Source organism: Gobio gobio (genome assembly GCF_949357685.1).
Source record: "Gobio gobio genome assembly, chromosome: 17".
In the NCBI taxonomy this organism is placed as follows: domain Eukaryota; kingdom Metazoa; phylum Chordata; class Actinopteri; order Cypriniformes; family Gobionidae; genus Gobio; species Gobio gobio.
Window position 1 is genome coordinate 21,324,015 of NC_137110.1, and position 20,370 is coordinate 21,344,384.

Genomic DNA, 20,370 nt, shown 5'->3' on the forward strand with positions numbered 1-20,370 from the left:
TTACTGAACGTCACTCAGCCTCAAGCTTACAGTGAATTATGAGTCACTTACATAATCATTATCAAACAGGTGAAATCATTCTAATCACTATAATCACTTCTGCTCTCTCTCTCTCTCCTAGAGTCAGGCTAGAGGGCAAAAGCGAGAATACCCAACACTGCCTACACAGGAAGTGACATCAGAGGGGCCGTATGTAGGCCAGCACTCGCAGGGTCTTGGAGGCCAGTACGCAGACTACTTCAAGAAGAAGAGGATCTAACTCGCACTCGCTCTCACTCCTCGCTGTATGTTGTCGTCGTCATGTCCAGGCCTTAACTTGTAGTCTATAACTGATATTTATGAAAAGATTGTACATTTTATTGTGCAGAAGGAGGTATATTCCCCTTCTTGAACCGTATGTGGATCTGGGTACTGTTCTTGTTTCTGTCCGATGCCAGGCAGGACCTCTCAAGATAGTTGGTATTTTCTGTTCTGCTTTTTTTACCTCTCTCTCGCAGGCGGGGCGTACCATTCCACTCAAGAGGGGGGTTTCCGTGTCCGTGTGTTACTGTACGGTTAAGGGCTGATAAAGATAGAGCTACACTCAGAGATTTTTGGTTTTCTTGACAGGGTAGAGCATAGCCAATGTATATTGTATATTCTGCAAAATGAGTGTATTTTTTACAGTGTACAGATATGAAAATATTATTAATATTACGTCTTGCTTAATGCGTCATTGTTTATCTTGACTATCAATCGGCTTTCCTTTTCCATCTTTGACGATTAATCTTGAACGTGTCTCTGTAAATACTGCTGTATCTGTAGGAACGACCAGCCATTCTGAATACTGCAGGAGCCTTAAAACACTGCGCTCAGAGAAGACATGGCGAAGGCAATAACCTCTTCCTTCTCTACCACATACTTTAAGGTGACCTTCCCACAACCCTCAGCTACAATGCTGCCAGTGGTTTGTTTTTAATAACATTAAGAGTAATAATATATTACTATAGTTGTTGTAATAGTCTGTTGGAAGGATGTCAAGGGTTCGAGTGCCATGTATTGGATAGACACCTGGCAAAACGTCCTGATGCAAACACCCACATTTTAATAATCTAACATAATGCCTTTATATGAATATTAGTCGTCTGTTGTTCTGTGGTTTAATCTCTTTTCATCTTTAAATGGAGAGAGTCTATTATTTTGGTGATTTCATGCTGCAAAAATCCTGTTTTTAATCCAGTCTTTTAGTTGAAATATGTTTGAAAAAAGGTAAATATACATAGGCTGATTAAGTGAGATATTAAGATAATGCCTTTTTCTGTCTAAACTTAAAACAAGTGCCACAAATCTCCCAATGGAACAAATTAAGTCTTAAAGGAGTAGTTCACAAAAATGAAAATTCTGCCATTCCATTGATTCTCAAACCATGCATGACTTTGTGTGGAAAGTTTTTATTATTTTAGTATTATTTATATACCATCATAGTATTTATTAAAAAAAAAACATGTTTTTTAGTCTTTTCACTTTTAATATTTCTATTTAGCTTTATTTTTGTTTTACAAAAAAACATTTCTCATTTTTATTTTTAAGTTTAACCTTTTCATTTAATATTTGTTTTATTTCATTTAATTTTTTTATGTTTAGGTCTAGTTTTAGTTCATAATAACACTGATCCATACAATGGGAAGTCAGTGAGGTCTGATTTTGTTTTGGACCCTATTGAGTTTCATTGTTTAGACAAAACAGTAACATTCTTCATAATTAGGACATGAAGTTGAGTAGTGACAGAATTTTGAACTATCCCTTTTACTTTGCACTGTGCTTGTTTCGATATTATTAGTGGTAAACCAGACAGAAACCCATTAAGAATTGGATTTTTTGCAGCATACCGTGTTGATTCCTGGTCAAGCGTAGCTGTCATGCAGACGTTTGCTTGGCGTGTTCTTCCGTTTATGATTAAGGCTGTGTGCCTTCTTTTTTCTACACTTTTGAAGTGATTGTCACTTGTTTGTTCTCTCGCTGAAAGCCATTCTCTCACCTCCACAACAGACTGACAATACATCCGAGGAGGAGCCTCTGTTATTGCGTCCTATTTATGTTCCTTTGTGTTTTGACAAGTATAAAGACAATCCCAAATTTACATCCGCACCTGAGGCTCTGCGTCCCACTTTCAGCACAAAAACACCATTTATAAACACAGAGGCCTTTTTTTTTATTTTGTTCTGAGGGAATTCTGGGCGTTTTAGCTTACATGTCGCTAGTTCTCTGTGCTCAAGTTCAGTTTGACGTAAGCCGTTTGTTTCTAGAGAATAAGAAATACGATTTGTTGCGAAGTGACACGCTACAGGGATTATAAAGCACATGTATTTCTGGTCACCTTCCCATGTGTCTTCTCTCTCCTGTTCTTCAACCGTACCACAACTGCTCCAAATTACACGATGAAATGAAATAATCTCCCAAAAAGTGTTCCTGTTTCCATCGAAAGCTGAAGGATATGGAAAATTGTGCCTCTTTGCTTTTACGAACCTGGTATTTCTTACCGTTTTTGCTGATGGTCATATCGATGTCCCCTTGTATTTCAAGTCAAGACTGTATTCTGCACATCTGTCCGCTCATTGCGAGGACCTTTACCCCTCTGAATGTCATGAACGTGTACGTGTGCACTTGTATCTCAAAGCTTTGCAATACTAAAGTGTCTCAATGATATAGACGGTACAGTCGCCTGTTCAAAACATGCAGGGTTCTCAACACTATTGTGCTTTGTACTCATATTGCAGCCTGTTTTTAGTTTACAAGGTTGTAGGTTTTTTTTTTCACCTTGAATTAAGATTTTGCAATATTTTATAATCCAAACTCTATTGATATTGCTTTACTGTGAATAAGCTATTTTTAGAAGCATGCGTATACTCCTGCAATACACGAAAAAACTGTTTTCTCCTTTTTTCAATAGATGTTTCAGAGCTCAACGCTTTTGAGTATTTAACTACAAAAAAAATGGTATTTATTTATGTGTATTTATGTACCCTGTTAGATTAAAATTTTGTTGTCATTCTTTTTTGAGGAAAATAGGGTTGGGGTTAATTTTGAGCAGATGGAATTGTTTTGCAATCAACATTAAAGGACAGAAAAATGATTTCTGTTATGTTTCATCATTTGACTCCATTCTCAACTCCATTGTGGCCACGGTGGAGGCGTAGATATGAACGTACATTTCACAATTCCTTCAGTGCAAACCCACATGACACTTCCAACTGGGAGGGAGATGAATCGTTTTCCCTTTTCAGGAACCATGTGTGAGGATTAAGCATAATCTGATAATCAGATGGGAATTAGCGCGTCTTTTGAATATTTAGCCTTTCTTTAGCTGTATGAATGACGACTAAGGCCTTTAAGCGTTTTAAGACGAAAAACTAATTTCACTGTTCACACCCTGATCCTCCTCAAAGTCAGCGTCCATCTTTTAGACATCAACAAAACATCCCCTGTATAAACAAGTTGCAGTTTTGTTAATCACGTTTTAATTCCATTTTAATAAAAAACAACAACAGATAAAATACTCAGGTATTTTTTTTTTGACATGGTTAATTCAGTTTCTGAAAGTTAGCTGAGCCCAGAATATAATTTGCACAACATAAAATGTGAGATATTTCATAAACTCTACTGTCCCCTAGTGCCTATTTTAGGCATTTCATTAAACCCATGACCAATATCCTTTCACATGCTGTTCTCAGAATCATCCTTTCTTAAGAGGAAGTAAAGCTATTAAAATGTGGCGACGTGGTGCATCTTGATCAAAGTTCTCCGGTAATCCAGAACGTTCATTTGGAATTTTCCAAGGAGGACAGCTGTCCGTTCCAAATCAGACAAACCTACAGTCTTTGAGCGCTTTACATACTTTGCACGTCGATCGTCTCACGAGAAGGGGCACAATCCACTCGACGTTCAAAGCTCCAAACCGTGGACCGCACATGTAAATCTACATTCTGACACGTTCCTCGTTTTCCAAAGAACAACAGTCCTCTTATTCAGTCTCTGTCGTTGCATATGCCTCACGATGGGCAGATTCCATACAGCACATGCTGTAATGCACCTTGGGAAATATTGGGTTATTCATACATGCATCATGGTGGTTGCGGTGACACTGAGGCACAAGATGAAGAAGAGCTGAGTCACTCAAGTCCGATTCCTGATTCGCCTCATTTTTGCGCTCGTCTGGTGCGCTCAAATCTGGTCTGCATTTGAACTTGAAGAGAAAAACGAGCGATTGGAACTGGCAGTTACACGTTTGCATATTCAGAGACAGGCCGGGCAGCGCCCTTCTGCCCATTTCAGTGGTTCTAGCAGTTTTTTGTGGCTATTTCAAATAGCCTGCAGTTTATCTCTGAGGTCGTAATGTGAGGGATTCAGTAAGAAGGATAGTATATTTGAAATAGTGCTACACTGCGGTTATACTTTTTTTGTTGTTGTTGTCTCTATGGGACTGTCTCTTGCAAAAGAGGCAGAGTCTGTATCCCATCTTATTTCCACAGTTATTGATTTTCAAGCATCTCCTTAAAGTTGGCAATCAGGCCTTTGAAGTCGATCCTTTTTTCAGGTGTCGCCTCCCAGCATTTCCTCATCAGATTGTACAACTGTCGAAACAAAAAGATCACAATCAGACACGCCGTGGCCGGGAGCGCAGCTCATACCTGCCGTTTAAGCGTCTAACCTTCACCATCATGAAAGAAACGTAATTCTGTAATGCATAAAGCATGAACCAAAGGGTGGCTGCAGGGGGATTGCTTGCGAAATGGTAATGTCAGAAATGGTTATACCAAATAAAGTGAAGTAAATGTAAACTTTAACTATGTAAATAAAATTAATATTTAAAGAATACATTTTAACCCTTAAGCGCATATCACAGGTCTTTAGTGTCCCAGGACGTCAGTCACTTCCCTCCTTCTTATTCATTTTTTTTAAGTAAGATATATCAATTCATTATAAACAATATAACAAGAAAAAATATATAATAATTAATAATATGAGCCAGATGTTGAATGTACTGTACGAGGACCGTGATGATGGTATAAAACATCTGTTTAAACTGAACCCTTTCAAGCTCCAAAAAGTAATAAAATATGCTTTATTTTATTCGCCACAGTTAGATATAGATCCGGGTCGCTAAAGACCCAAATATGTAATAGCCTAATGATTGGTGAAACATTCACACATTTAAGGGTTAAAGAAAAAAATTAATTTAGTTCAATTTAAAATGCATACTTTATTTACTTTAAATATTTATAATTGTATTAATTTATGCGTTTTTTTTATTTATTTTTATAACACATTAACATACTTTAGGTAAACAAAAAATTGGGTGGTAACTGACTTCATTAGAAATCTGTATCATTACTTAAAACTTGAGAGATTACTTCAAGTCATCATCATATTATTATTATTATTATAGTATGAACTGTAACATTCACTATCGTTCAAAGGCTTGGTGTCTGTCTTTTTAAAAAAAAAATTGAGAGAGCGAGATGTCTCTTATGCTCACCAAGACAAACTGTAATAATGTGAAATTTTCTATTTTAAAATGTAATTTATTCCTGTGATGGCAAAGCTGAATTTTCAGCATCATTACTCCAGTCTTCAGTGTCACATGATCCTTCAGAAATCTTTAGTAACAATATAAATGCCTTTACTGTCACTTTTGAGAAATTGAATGCATCCTTGCTGAATAAAACGAATAATTCAACAAAATACATATACATCTTACTGACCCCTTTTGAATGGTAGTGTAATACAGCATTTTGTTTTAGTAAAGCTATGAATTACCCTCTCTGAGCAGCCGTCTGGTTTTGGAAGTCTCTTTCCCTCCTCCAGGACTTTGACCAATCGGGTAACAGTCATCTGGCCATGTGTTGGACCAATCATCTTTAGGAACACCTGTGGGGGTGGAGCAAAGTGGGGTCAGTGGCCTGATTTACAATTAAGCTCTGAGGTATTAAACATCAATCCATACGTCTCCTCTAACAAACTACCTTTAACCCTTTAATGTGTCCCGTGTGTGAGGAAGCATTAAATTGTGCGACTGCATTGTGTGCCATGTGAAAATCTGACAAATCCCTCAATACACACATTTCCTCCAAAAGCAGCACACAGAAAAAAGAGAGGATTGGTGTGCAGACGTCTACCGCAGCCTTTGGGTAAGACATCTGCCACTGTGGGCACAGACTGGCACCATCTGCCATGTTCTCAGAGACAGAGAGAACAACCAGACTCACCAGCAACTCCTAAACAAGAGCTGTCAGCCTACAGAAATGAACATGGGCTTTCTAAGAACTGTGCTAGAAGTACTCGGTTCTGCTTCGCAACAAATCTGTGTTACCCTCCTGCTGTGTATAATCAAACACTGCATTAGGAATGCAATCAAAAGTAAAACACTTGCATAAGGAAATATTTACATAACACATTTGCATAAAAATAACTACATAACTCTTGTTTCCGTGCACGTCCCGAGTTCACGAATCAATCTGAATGAACAAAAGGCTGGCTTTAACGGGAAGACTAAATAAAAAGCAAGTAAAGTAAACAGCTCAGCCAGTTAGATATCACCACTTTGTCATGTCAAAATCAAAACTTGAAATGTCCTGAAAATGTGTTGAATGTAGGGGGTTTTAGTGAGAAACCAGCTCGGGAAAACATCTTCGTGTCTGTGACAGTGCTTCCCCGAGCATGATGACTGATGATCCGACAATAAGTTAACTATTAAAAAGAACAGCTGAACATCAGTTCACAAATAAAATGTTGTTTAAATTGATACTGCCTTTAGTTGTTCTTTTGGAATAGATGTAAAAATGCTTAAAAAACACCAACAATAACGTTCTAGAAGTATAAATCTCACCATTTAATGTAAAAATACAAAGTAGAAGTATATTTTTTATGTAAAGTAATATTTAACCAGGAAAATGACAATAATAAGAGTAACTGGGACATTTGATTTATAAAAATAAAAAAACGGAGGACTTTGCCTCCATTTCAGAACACAACTGCACGCCAGTGTTTTTAATGTGTGTGTATGTAATAAATTTGCTTTAAAAAAACAAGCAAATAATTTTGCAACAAAATAAAATAAAATCTCACACACACACGGTACATCCAGTGTTGGGCACGTTACTTAAAAAGTAACTTACTAAGTAATTACTAAAAAGTAATTAGTTATAGTAACTTCTTACAAATAGTAACCGAGTTACATCATTATAAAAGTAACTAATTACCAGGGAAAGTTTTTTTTCAAATGTTCAAATATGTCAAATAACTTGGATGCCACCAATATTAAATATGTTCAATTAATGAATTGGACACTAAATAGAATAAATTATGATTATAAAACGTACATTAATGTACACTATTGTAATTTTGCTGTGGGACAATGTGAGAGACACCTTCATGTACTGAATGTACTGAATCAAATTCAATACATTATTGTAAATATTATCAGTAGACCTACTATAGTGTAAATATTGTGTAAATATAATCAGTACTATACTACTCCTTTGGTAGTGGAGCTCACGTTATCACCTGGGTTTTTAGCCACTTATTTTGTGGCGGTATGTGATGATGTGAGGTGCTTCATTAGATTAGAATTACTTGCCACCAACGTGGAGAGACTCTTACTTCCTGGGCACAAGTTGCACGTTACATAAACATTCTTACCTTTCACCTCAACGAGGGAAAAGTAGTGCTTATACTTCCAGTTTGCGAAAGCTACCTTTGAAGTCGTTGGACTTGCCATCGCTCTGACTCCTCCTGGTCGTTGGTGTGTGTGACTGTGCATATGCGTGTCCGTGTGTGTCATAGGTGTGTGTGTGTATGTGAACTCAACCTATCAACCTCAACCTTGTCTCCCACCCATCAATCATCATCAGTTATGTGTACCACCCCCCAACACGCATGGCATACACACACACACACACACACACACACACACACACACACACACACACACACACACACACACAAGAGGGGAAAAAACGCTGCAGGTCCGACTGACACAGAGCCTGTTCAGATGAAAACCGGATGAAAACAGTGGTTGACCGTTTTTGTTCTATTTTGTCTCTATTTCAGCAGCGAAAATAGTTTTAAAAAACACAGCAGATTGAGCAGAACCACAGCGCATCCATGAGCGCATCTGATATGACTGGCATAACGCTGGTGAATTTAGGGACCGTCTCTAAAGTTACACACAACATTGGTAACGTTATACACGTTTCAAACTTCAATAGCATTTGAAGATAATGACAGTCATAAAACTGACTGTAAAGTGATCATCTAGGTGTCAGGTATGATACACACATTTTGATATTTAATCAAATAAACTGTCAAATCATATGGAAATATGGATATGCATTATTTCACTAGGATACTGTTTGGGCTCTTAAACAAAATATGCTAGATTTAAATGCATCATTGCTGAACACTGATGAGAATATTGCTTGAGAATATATTTACAGATATAATATTAGAGATTATATTTACGACAAATTATTATTATTTATGCATTATGCGTTGCTATTGATGACGGCCATTATAAGGAAGGAAATCCCACAGAATAGAATCTAGCTTAAAAAAGTGCATAGAGCTGCTTTATTTATTTGTTGTTTGTTGATTTTCAAATATAAAACTTGTTGAAATGTTTTAAGTGTGTGCATCTGTTCTTTTGAACACTTTCATTTCATTTGAAGAAAACCGTGATAATATTGATAACCGTGATAATTTGGGTCACTATAATCGTGATTTGAAATTTCCATACCATTTCATCCCTATTCTCAGGCACTCTTTACTTAAACTGCGTCTGACAGAAGTCAACAGTTTTCACGCACAAGTCTCGCACCAGAAAAACATAGAATTACGTTCGTTGTTGTTTCTTTGACTGCACACTCAAAACAGTCTTGCGACCCACCAGTTGAGAAACACTGGCTTAGGGTTTTTGAGACAGGACTAAAACAACGACTCACCGACATAGGGCTGCATGAGGCATCACAGTATGTGAGGAGCTCGTACATGGTCACTCCAAAAGACCAGACGTCAGACGCCCTGTAGAACTTGCAGTGGATCAGGCACTCTGGAGCATACCTGGGGGGGGAAAAAAGGAGAAAAAATCATTACAAAGTGGATTTTCCAGGGGTATTTCATAATTGTACGCAATTCCATCATGGAATTACATATAATTCCATCATTACCAATGCACATGGTTCACATTAGATTTAATGTACTTGGTCATTGCTGTATAGCAGCGCCTCTCATGAGTGAAGCTTACCAGAACACTGGACTGTCCAGATCGTCTTTCACCGTGTAGTATCCCTCATTATCTTTAATGCTTTTGGTCAGGCCGAAGTCTCCGATCTTTACCGTGCTTTCATTCTCCACCAGAACATTTCGGGCTGCCAGGTCTCTGTGGATGTAGTTGCGAGAGCCCAGGTAGTCCATGCCCTGAAATTAGAAGTCAGAAAACAGCAGGGCTTAGCATAATGTTACAATGCAGGTCTGTATTACAAACAGAAAGCCAGAGCATGAGAACACAAAGGATCACTGTAAACAGCTGTTGTTATTATTATTAATCTCCGAGTACAAGGCCACCCGGACAACAAACAACCAGGGGGTATCCCAGAAAGCAGGTTGTGTGATATACCCGGGTATGTTTAAGCGTAATTAAGCGGATAACCTCAACTTTCGGTTTCAAAAAACGGAGGTAACTTTCAGGGTATGTAAGCAGCCATAGCAACTCCAGAACATAACCTGCTCCAGAGCAGGTTGTGTTCCAGGGTTAGTTTGCTTAAGAGGTATTCAGATATGTGTAATATAATTCATATAGTTAAATTAATATAACTAGATGTGTTATATAGTTACAGTTATGAAATGATTGACCAAATAGGTGGCGATGTGCAATAAGTAGGTTATGTAAATCGCCATTAAACAAAAGAAGAAGAGGAAGTAGAATGGTACGCTTTTTCTTAGCGTCTGTTTCCATGGTGAATCATCGTTTCATTGCTCTGTAGAGAATGTCTGGTCTGTTCACGGTTAACATACTCGGATTTGTCTGAACTTACTCGCGGATGCGGAACCAGCATACCTCGAGTAAGCCAGGTTTGGGTTAATCAACCGAGAGTTCAAGGTATTATATGGCGGTAGGTTAACCTTGCTTTCTGGAATACCGCCCAGAGCAAGAATAAGTTGTGTGGAAAGCACAACATATAACATATATTTATGAATATATTACAGGGTACCTACATATAGATTGGTATCACCATATGCATAAGAAAATATGGGGCAAGATTATTATTTCAGCATCATTACTCCAGTCTTCAGTGAATCAAATGTTTAATTTCTTTCAAAAAAAATAAAGATGATTATAATAATAATAATTTTATATATTTTACATTTAATATAATATAAATGTAATAAATAATTTACAATATTATTGTTTTTACTATATTTATTTTTGATTAAATAAATGCAACCTTGGTGACCATAAGAGATTTTCACAAACAAAAACACAATACAAAACTTTTGAACAGTAGTGTGAAGTATTGAATCATGGCATGTGCATTTGCCTCTATTATTTTCATTATACTGCAATGTATTCCCATATCACACTATCACTCACTATATCACTGCATTAATGAAAAACATTTTAGCAGATGGCATGTATTATGCATTAAAGTAAGTGAATGCTTTACTGTCTGCTGAGTTACAGGCTGTTACATGAATTAATAGAACACCTTTTAATTTTGCTTTTATGTGATTAGACCTTTTGGTTGTGATTCTTTCTGCTTTTTAATTTGGTTTCCTTTTTTTGTGCTGGTGTTTTTTTGTTTTTTTTAGGTTGGAAAGTTACCATAAATAGTCAAGGACAACTTGTGAAGCATTGTAATCCATTCACATATGGTGTTACCTGGCAGATCTGTACAGAATAGTTGAGAAGGGTTTTAAGGTCTATGTGAGCTTTGTTTCTGGGGAGGTATTCCTTCAGACTGCCTGCAGGCAAAAACTCCATGATGAGCTTAATGGATCTCCCACCTTAAAATAAAAACATAGAAAAGTTTCGCTCAAGCAACTCATGCATTTGGCACCAAAAGCCATTACAGCGTTATATTATTTATAATGTTCAGAATTGTGGTTTACCCTCTTCATTGCAAATGCCTTTATATTTGACAATGTTCTCGTGGTAAAGTTCTCTCAGGATGTGAATCTCACACCACAGGTTGCTGCTCTGCTCTTCTCGGTTCTCTGGCTTTAGAGACTTCACGGCCACAAGCTCTCCGGTCCGATCTCCCCGCGGGTCATATCTGCACAACTCCACCTTCCCAAAATGACCCTAAAAGCACACCAATGTACTTCAGTCTAACCAGAAGATGGTCAGTTAAATAAGCAGTTTGTTCATACGTTTAAAGACACAACACACTCACACACACGGAGACACACACACACACAGAACGAGTAAATACCTCTCCAAGGTCTCTGATCTTCTTGAGGAACCTCTTCTCAAACACTGTAGGGTCCACCTCTAGCATGGGAACAGGCTGAATGGATGGGTCTACAGAGAAAACATTAAAAAGGAAAAATGGAAACCGTTTTTCCCCCACTAAACATACACAAATGTTTACAATGCAAAGTTTTCTCTCAAACCCACCATGAAAAAGTAGGTTGTACTTCACATTAAAATGACTACCATTGTTTACATATCAATATCACATTTCATATGCTAACAGTGACCTATTAAGCACAGCAACTTTTCCTGTCCTAATGAAAACGCTGAGGACTAGCCAATCCTAACAGAACTAAACATATTTATGAATATGTCCACTCTCTTAGAATTAAACAGGCTGATTTAGCAACTGTGCCTTTAAAATATTTATAAGACTAAACTATAAATGGAGTACATTATCATTCAAAAGTTTGGGGTCTAAGATATTTAGTTTTTTCTATTATGCTTACCAAAAAAAAAACAGCAAAACTGTAATACTTTGAAATATTACAATTTAATATAACAGTTTTCTATTTTAATATATTTTTTAATTTATTATTGTAATGGCAAAGCTGAATTTTCAGCATCATTACTCCATGCGTCAGTGTCACATGATCCTTCAGAAATCATTCTAACATGCTGATTTGGTGCTTAAGAAGCATTTCTTATTGTTATTAATGGTGGGACAGTTGTTCTGCTTAATAGTTTTGTGGAAATCGTGATCCATTTTTGAGGATTCTTTGATAAATAGGAAGTTCAAAAGACAGCATTTATTTGAAATAGAAATCTTTTGTAAATATAAATATAAATGTGTCCTTGCTGAATAAAAATACTAATCTCTAATTAGTACTAATAGCACTAATATATAAAAATAAAAAAGATCTTTCTCACCCCAGTCTTTTGAATGATAGTGTAGGTGAAAGAAACCTTGGCAAACATTTAAAATGGACATAAAATGGGGGAGAAACCATTTACTTAGCACTTTAAGCAAAGATAAATGTAGATCTTTGTACTAACCACAAGAGGTCAGTATTGAGAACACTACAATTATAAACACAAAGGGGACCCAGACATGGAAAAAATATTTAGGTTTACATTTAAAATTTGGTACCAACTGGAAACATATAACTATGTGTAATATTTGTCATCTTGACTACTTACTCTGTTTCTCCACCATGACAATGTCCCTGACAATGGCCCTGAAGAACGGTCTCTGGCGAGGGTCGTAGGTCATACAGTGGGTCATGAGTTTGGCCAGCTCCTCGCAGTCAGGGGTTGCCAACTGACACTGTGCTGCGTAGAACCTTTCCTTCTGCTCAGAGAGATGACAACAAAAGTACACATTTATCAGCACATTATCAGAAAGGAAATTGCTAAGTCATACGCATGCCTCAGTGTATGTATGCGGTTACCTCCGTGAGCTTCTTGTCTTTGAGAGGTATCTCTCCATTGTAACAGATCTCCCACAGAGTTGTCCCAAAGCTCCACTTATCTGCTGCTACGCTCAGATTAGATGTGTCCTGTACACACTCCGGAGCAATCCAAGGAATCCTGTCTACACACTCTGTAGAAAAACACAAAGCACTTTGTCATACAACATGTTAGACTGGATTGTTTCAAAGGCACTATCAAGTAACTTAAAATTAGCACTCAAACACCCAAGCAGAGTTGTACGGAGTTAACAATCCTCATTTTAAGGGGTTTCCACCACCATTTCCTCATTCAGACATCAAAGGGAATTTCATCTAACACATGATCCCTTGGCAACACTTTCTTGTATGCAGATCTCAATCCCTCTCTGTGCCCCTTTCATTCCCCTTTGTGCACACACAACCACCCCAAAAAAAACACACAACCAGTCTTTCCTGTAACAGTCCCTGGCACATAAGCAAACAAAAAGCTTTTCTGGTCTCTGAAGTGCTTCAGGGAGCTGAGCTGGATCTCGGCCAACAAAATTCCTGTCAGTTATCTTTTCTGAGCAGTCCATTTTCGCAGTGCAATAGAGCTCAGATAGACAGCACTGCATTTACCCTAGATGCACACTCAATAACTCTTTACGCTTCACCCATTTAACTCTTTCTATTTACAAGGTTATTATAATGGATATAAGTCAGCTCAAAATATCTGACCCTAGTGAAAACAGTGGTATTTTAAATTAATATTTATTTGTATTAATATTTCTATTAGAATTTTTAAATAAAGTATTGTTTTAATTATAACAACAACTATACACATTTAAAGTTCTCTCATTAAAAAGCATTTTAAATTCTTAATATTTTACAAATATTTATTTCATCTATATTCATTGTAATAAAAAAAACACAACATACAATCAATCTTTTAAAAAAATTACAATAACAACTATATAACATCTTCCCTTCTAATAATTGATAGAAATTTTAACATCTTAAATAAAGCATTAATAAGGTGGTATTGATGCCTATATTAAGGCTGATAACACATGAACAATATGGACATAATGACTGTATAAAGACAAATAATGTATTTATAAAGTGGCCAAAATGCCTGCATTAGAGGTGTTATTTAAATTGTATTTCTCTATTTATCAAATACATCATAATTTAGAATGTATTAAAGTCACTATGAAATCAAAATTTGCAATTCTTATTCTTTTATGGAATACTGAAGTATTTTTTCCTTTTTAAATAAATGTGCCCTTTTAATCTTAATCAAAATAACGTTCCCTCTCTCTTGCAGCGAAATCTCTTCTGTTGAAATACATCTCCGATTATGTGTTTTTCACCGCAAGGGCGGGACAACCTGTCACTCACACTCCAATTAATGCACGATGAAGAAAATCAAGTCCTGCCTTACATTTTTTAGTTTGAGAAGCAACGCCAGTTTCACTCAGATATACGTCACATCAGAGAAGAAAAGACTATCGCAACTTCCGTTTCATGCTGACTTTAAAGGGTTAGTTCACCCAAAAATGAAAATTCTGCCATTAATTACTTACCCTCATGTCGTTCGACACCCGTAAGACCTCCGTTCATCTTCGGAACAGAAATGAAGATATTTTAGTTGAAATCTGATGGCTCTGAAAGGCCTCCATTGGCACAATGGCACTTTACACTCTCAAGACCCTTAAAAGGTACTAAAGACGTCGTTACAAAGTCCATCTCACTACAGTGGTTCTAAAATAACTTTATGAATCGGCGAGAATAGTTTTTGTGCGCAAAAAAACCCTAAATAACGACTTACATAGTGATGACGATTTCAAAACAAGGCATCATGAAGCTTCGAAGCGTTATGAATCAGCGAGTCGAATCAGCGGTTTGAATCGCCAAATTTCAGCAGTTTGGCGGTTTGACACGCGGTCCGAATCATGATTCGGCTCACTGATTCATAACGCTTCGAAGCTTCATGATGCCTTGTTTTGAAATCGTCATCACTATGTAAGTCATTATTTAGGGTTTTTTTGCGCACAAAAACTATTCTCGCCGATTCATAAAGTTATTTTAGAACCACTGTAGTGAGATGGACTTTGTAACGACGTCTTTAGTACCTTTTAAGGGTCTTGAGAGTGTAAAGTGCCATTGTGCCAATGGAGGCCTTTCAGAGCCATCAGATTTCAACTAAAATATCTTCATTTCTGTTCCGAAGATGAATGGAGGTCTTACGGGTGTCGAACGACATGAGGGTAAGTAATTAATGACAGAATTTTCATTTTTGGGTGAACTAACCCTTTAAACATTCATACAGGCATTATGACCATCTTAACAGCATGTTATAGTGTGTTAAAGGGTTAGTTCACCCAAAAATGAAATTTCTCTCATTAATTACTCACCCTCATGTCGTTCCAAACCTGTAAGACCTTCGTTCATCTTCGGAACACAAATGAAGATATTTTTGATGAAATCCGAGAGCTCTCTGACCCCTCCATAGTCAGCTATTTAATTAACACTTTAAAAAATAGTTAAAATAGTCCATGTGACTCCAGTGGTTCAACCTTAATTTTATGAAGTGACGAGAATACTTTTTGTGCGCAAAAAACAAACAAAAATAACGACATTATTCAACAATTTCTTCTCTGTTTCTGTCCTCTGCGTAGTTCACGTTGGCCAGCTCCTGTGTCAGCATCACACGCATGCGCCGTGGTGCTCACATGAACAGCTTCGGCCAATGGTAAGCCGGAGTTCCGCCGTAGCTTTGACATAACTCGGAAGTGCTGGACTGTATTTACTACGTCAACAGCGTAGGAGACTAACACAGACAGGAAGAAATTGTTGAATAATGTCGTTATTTTTGTTTGTTTTTTGCACACAAAAAGTATTCTTGTCGCTTCATAAAATTAAGATTGAACCACTGGAGTCACGTGGACTATTTTATCGTTGTCTTTCCTACCTTTCTGGGCCTTGTCTATGGAGGGGTCAGAGAGCTCTAGGATTTCATCAAAAATATCTTAATTTGTGTTCAGAAGATAAACGAAGGTCTTACAGGTTTGGAATGACATGAGGGTGAACATTTTTGGGTGAACTAACCCTTTAATAAGGTGGTCCTAATGAATCTCTCACCTTCTCTGCGAAGGACAGTAATAGGTATTCCAGGGTCACTCAGCTTGATGAAGGGTCCTCCCTCTCCATCCAGACCATCTCGAGCCACCAGAATGTTCTTACTGCACACATATCCATGGACCAGCTTCTTATCCTCCTACAGGATACACACAGCAGTCAAACAGTAACATTATTCACTGGTAACACTTCATAATAACTTTCATTGTTATGTTATGTTGCTTAACAGGACACATTTGATGCATTTACAAATGTAAATATGAATAAACTTTAAAATATTACATGTTACGTGTTATATGTAATGATCTAGTAAGCATTATAAAATAGTTGTTAATGTTAACAGAAAAATCAGAGGTTACATTGACTAGGTGGCATTTTTTTTCAGATGTGAATGTGATTTGAAAAAAATAAATAAATGTGGGTGTTTTTTTGTTTTTGAATCACTGCTGCACACTGCCATAACTCCAGTCTTCAGTGTCACACGATCCTTCAGAAATCAGTCTAATATGCTTATTTGGTGCTCAAGAAACCATGATGCAATTTATTTGAATAGAATTTAAAAAACTATCAGTAATAACAAAAACATATTTATCAGCATATTGGTATATACCAGGATTTCAATACGAAGCAGAAGCATCCCTACACATTATTATTACACATGACTTTATTTCAAGATTGGTAAGGCAAGGTTTTGTGCATTTGTTTTTGAGTTTGTTTCTTTACCAGATAGCTGAGGGAGCTAGCCAACTGTTTAGCAACCTGGAACTTCCATGCGGTGCTGAGAGTCGTGGTCTGTCTGCGCATGAACAGATCCAGAGGACCATACTGAACAAACTCCTCCACCATGATATCTACAGAAAGAGAGAGAGAGAGAAAGAGAGATGTTTTTTTATGCAAATGAGCACCGTTATCAACCTCTCTTCCTCTCTGACACACAAACATGATCCCAGCTCAAATATGCAAATCCTTCTAGGCAAACACACAGACACACCCATTGCGTGCACATGGCTGGTGATCCACAGAGCATTTAGGTTATTGTTCAGTAGAGCAGGAAGTGTAGTTTACAATTAAAATACCTAACCTGCAGGCTTTGATCAACAATCGAACGTTATCAACTTCCTCCAAAAAAAAAAGCATTTATGAAACATTTACATACCATGGAAGATTAAAGCAAAAGTTATCCTGTTAGTTGTATTTTAATATTTACTCATTTAACACTGCATTATTACTGAAGCAATTATTTATTGTTTGATAAACTTTTGCAACTCAAACAGGACCTATTTCTAGAACAACACCAGAACAGAATAAAAGACAACCAAATGTTATAGTTTATTAAGTTTTTAATAGATGTGTGCCCTCTGTCTGAAAATGGATTGCTTATCAAAAAACATCCATATGTCATCAATATCACTAGACGTAGCAATCATTCGATACAACCGGAATCATTTGGCAGGATAAAGGCCAAGTTCGCTACATAATAGAGACAAGTGGGAGTGGGGTACTTACTCTCCTGGTGGCGAACACACACTCCGTAGAGCAGGGCGATGTGTTTATGAGAGATCTGACGCATCATGCTAGCCGTCTCAAAGAAAGCCTGAGAAGAGGCAGAAAAAGATACTTTGAACATTCGAAAAGTAACCACACTGATGACAGGATAAAAATCGATTCAAAACCCTCTTATGGTTCATTAAAGTTGAAAATGACCACAATTAGTTTACATTTATTCAGTAGGCATGTGTTTATCCAGAGCAACTTACAAATGAGGAAGAGAGTCAGGAGACGGTAATGTTATACCAGCTAAAACTAATAATCTTGTTTTCTAAACTTAATTTAGGCCATGTGTGTCTTACCAGAGAAATATCTCTGTGTCCTGAGCCCAGCACTTTCAACACCACTTTCACCTCCTGTGAGTATCCTCCCATGTCATCATCCTCCTCACTCTTCAGCTTCAGAACACCAGCATAGATGTTTGTCCTTGTGCCCCGACCCAAATGCTCACCCTGAATGAGAGCACAATGTCAAATATAAGTAGGTAGTCAATTAACAAACTTTTATTCAAAGCATCCCTTTTTTTTCTCCTTCCAATTTCAGGGACAGAACCACTATAGTAAGCTACCGTAAATGTCTTGCTTATAGTTTACATAGTAAACAAACTGGCTACACAATGTCTGTACAATGTCTTCTCTTCCTGTCTCTTCTTCTCCCTGTCACAACAACATACTCTATTGTTCAATAGTTGGGGTCGGTACGATTTTTAAAAAAATTTTTTGATGCTTAAGCTCAACCAAGGCTGCATTTATTTGAGCACAAATAGAGTAAAAACAGTAATATTATAATACATTTTAAAATGCAATTTATTCCCATGATGGTAAAGCTGAATGTTCCGCATCATTACTCCAGTCTTCAGAGTCCGATGTTTTTTCAGAAAAGAAATCCTAATTTGGTGCTCAAGAAACGTTTCTTATTATTATCACTGGTGAAAACAGTTGTGCGGCTTAGTATTTTATGGATTTTTTTCATGATTCTTTGATGAATACAAAGATCAAAAACAAAGATGAAATAGAAATCTTTTGTAACATTATAAATGTCTGATCAATTTAATGCAATTTAATTTTCACTGAATAAAATAATTAATTCCTTCCAAAAAACTCTTACTGACCCAAATTTGTATAATCATTTATGTTATATACTTCAATAAAAGTGTCATTAAAAATCGAAATAGTTTTATGGTCAATGTATTTTCACTCACTGTGGAGCACTTTTTCTTGGTAGAAAAATCTACCATGTACACATTCATAAATATACACTGTACATACAGAAATATCTGTATTTCATTTTATTTCTTAAATGCTTGTCATGCTAAAGAAGAGTCAACATTATGTTTGGTTCAAAATCCATGAAAACATCACCTGTACGATCTCTTCCTTAAGAATGCGGTGGAAACTCAGCTGGCTGACTTGATGTTGTCTCTGCTGGGCGGGCTCTCGGTTTGTGGTCATCACTAATAGGTTGGAAATTTCTGAAGGACAGAAGAGCATCATTTGCGATTGGTGGCCAACATATAAATAGTTGAGATCCCAGCTTTAAAACACTAAATATCTTTTGATGTGATTGTCCAAGGTTGTTTATTTCAAAATATATGTGAGATGGTGTGCAGACATGACCTAAACAGAGAGCAGGGAAGAGGAAGTTGTGCAGTGACATTGCGCACTGTTCATCAAAAATAGGCTACACCAAAACAATGAGCATGTGCGGTTCCACGTGAAGGTATAACATGTTGTGTTTGTGTTTACAGTATGTATGTGTATGTGTGCTGCGATGTTCATTCTGCAGCATCGGCTGGTCTTTTGTCTACTCCCTGACATAATCTGGATACAGCCCTACACAGCTATGTTTTTATGAGTGCAAATAGGGTAGCGACATCAAGAGATGTGAACAACGGAAACCCACATTTACTACACTTCCTGCCTGTCACTGATGCCTCAGCATGTACTCAGAGGAGCAGATGTAAACAAGACCAGACACTGTCTAATGTGTGATAACTAGGCGTTTTTCGCGACCAAAACATTGCGTTACTGCTTATACTGATGGAGTACTAAAGGAAGAAGAATATTAAAAGTACATCAGGATTTATATGCACTAATATGATAAAACTGCTATTTTTAAAAAACATTTTAATACATTAATTTTTTTTTTCACTGAAACATTTCGCTGAATCAATTAAAACACTAATTCAATGTATGAATTCATCTGCAACTGGCAGTTGTCGCAAAAAGTAAATTTTGGACCCTGGTTTCTCTGTGGTATGCAGACATCTGTAAATCTCTCTCAGGAACATTTAACTTATTCAGGTTAGAGATCCAACTGATGGTTAGCGGAATAAAGGATCTGATCATGGCAGGGTCGCCAACTCTCCCGCATTTGGCATGAGACACACGCTTTCAGGCTCTGTTTCACGCTCTCACTCTTCCCAAGTAAATCTCATGCCAAATTGCCAAACCTGCTTTTGATATGAAGCAAAGTCTAAGCTGTTACATTTTTTTAAAGGTTTTAATAAAAAATCCAAACAATAAATACCGTTTTGGCACACTTAATGTGGAATAACAGTAACAGAGTTTCGATATGCTTTCATCTCCCGGCAGTGCGCACGCGGTCACGTGGTTCATCGAGCTCTCGATAGTTCTAAACAAACCAGCGCTGTCAATACATTTAAATGGCTTAAGCGGATAGACAACAGCTTCACTATACAGGTATTTGCAGCAATTTCTGGTAAACAGCACAGCATAGTGTGCATTGATTATTACGTCAACCGCATTTACAGTATCACTTTATTATGGAGAGTGATGGAGA

At 37.0% G+C, this 20,370-nt stretch overlaps 2 protein-coding genes across 2 annotated transcripts in view; one reads left to right on the top strand and one right to left on the bottom strand.

Moving 5' to 3' along the window:
• The window catches only part of raver2 (ribonucleoprotein, PTB-binding 2), a gene marked incomplete at its 5' end in the record, with an annotated part of 89,563 nt that extends 86,459 nt beyond the window's left edge, over positions 1–3,104 (top strand). The window contains one exon of the mRNA XM_079840806.1: positions 122–3,104. Coding sequence (XP_079696932.1) covers positions 122–259 — 138 coding nt within the window. The 3' untranslated portion in view covers positions 260–3,104. The remainder of the gene's footprint in view (positions 1–121) is intronic.
• A 363-nt stretch (positions 3,105–3,467) lies between these two features.
• The window catches only part of jak1 (Janus kinase 1), a 41,094-nt gene continuing 24,191 nt past the window's right edge, over positions 3,468–20,370 (bottom strand). The window contains exons 11-24 of the mRNA XM_079840802.1: positions 18,930–19,039; positions 17,871–18,020; positions 17,527–17,614; positions 16,744–16,871; positions 16,024–16,159; positions 12,901–13,052; positions 12,650–12,800; positions 11,469–11,557; positions 11,146–11,338; positions 10,916–11,040; positions 9,281–9,453; positions 8,979–9,096; positions 5,797–5,907; positions 3,468–4,610 (exon numbers count right to left, since the gene is read on the bottom strand). Of these exons, the coding sequence (XP_079696928.1) occupies positions 4,509–4,610; positions 5,797–5,907; positions 8,979–9,096; positions 9,281–9,453; positions 10,916–11,040; positions 11,146–11,338; positions 11,469–11,557; positions 12,650–12,800; positions 12,901–13,052; positions 16,024–16,159; positions 16,744–16,871; positions 17,527–17,614; positions 17,871–18,020; positions 18,930–19,039 (1,826 nt within the window). The 3' untranslated portion in view covers positions 3,468–4,508. The remainder of the gene's footprint in view (positions 4,611–5,796; positions 5,908–8,978; positions 9,097–9,280; positions 9,454–10,915; positions 11,041–11,145; positions 11,339–11,468; positions 11,558–12,649; positions 12,801–12,900; positions 13,053–16,023; positions 16,160–16,743; positions 16,872–17,526; positions 17,615–17,870; positions 18,021–18,929; positions 19,040–20,370) is intronic.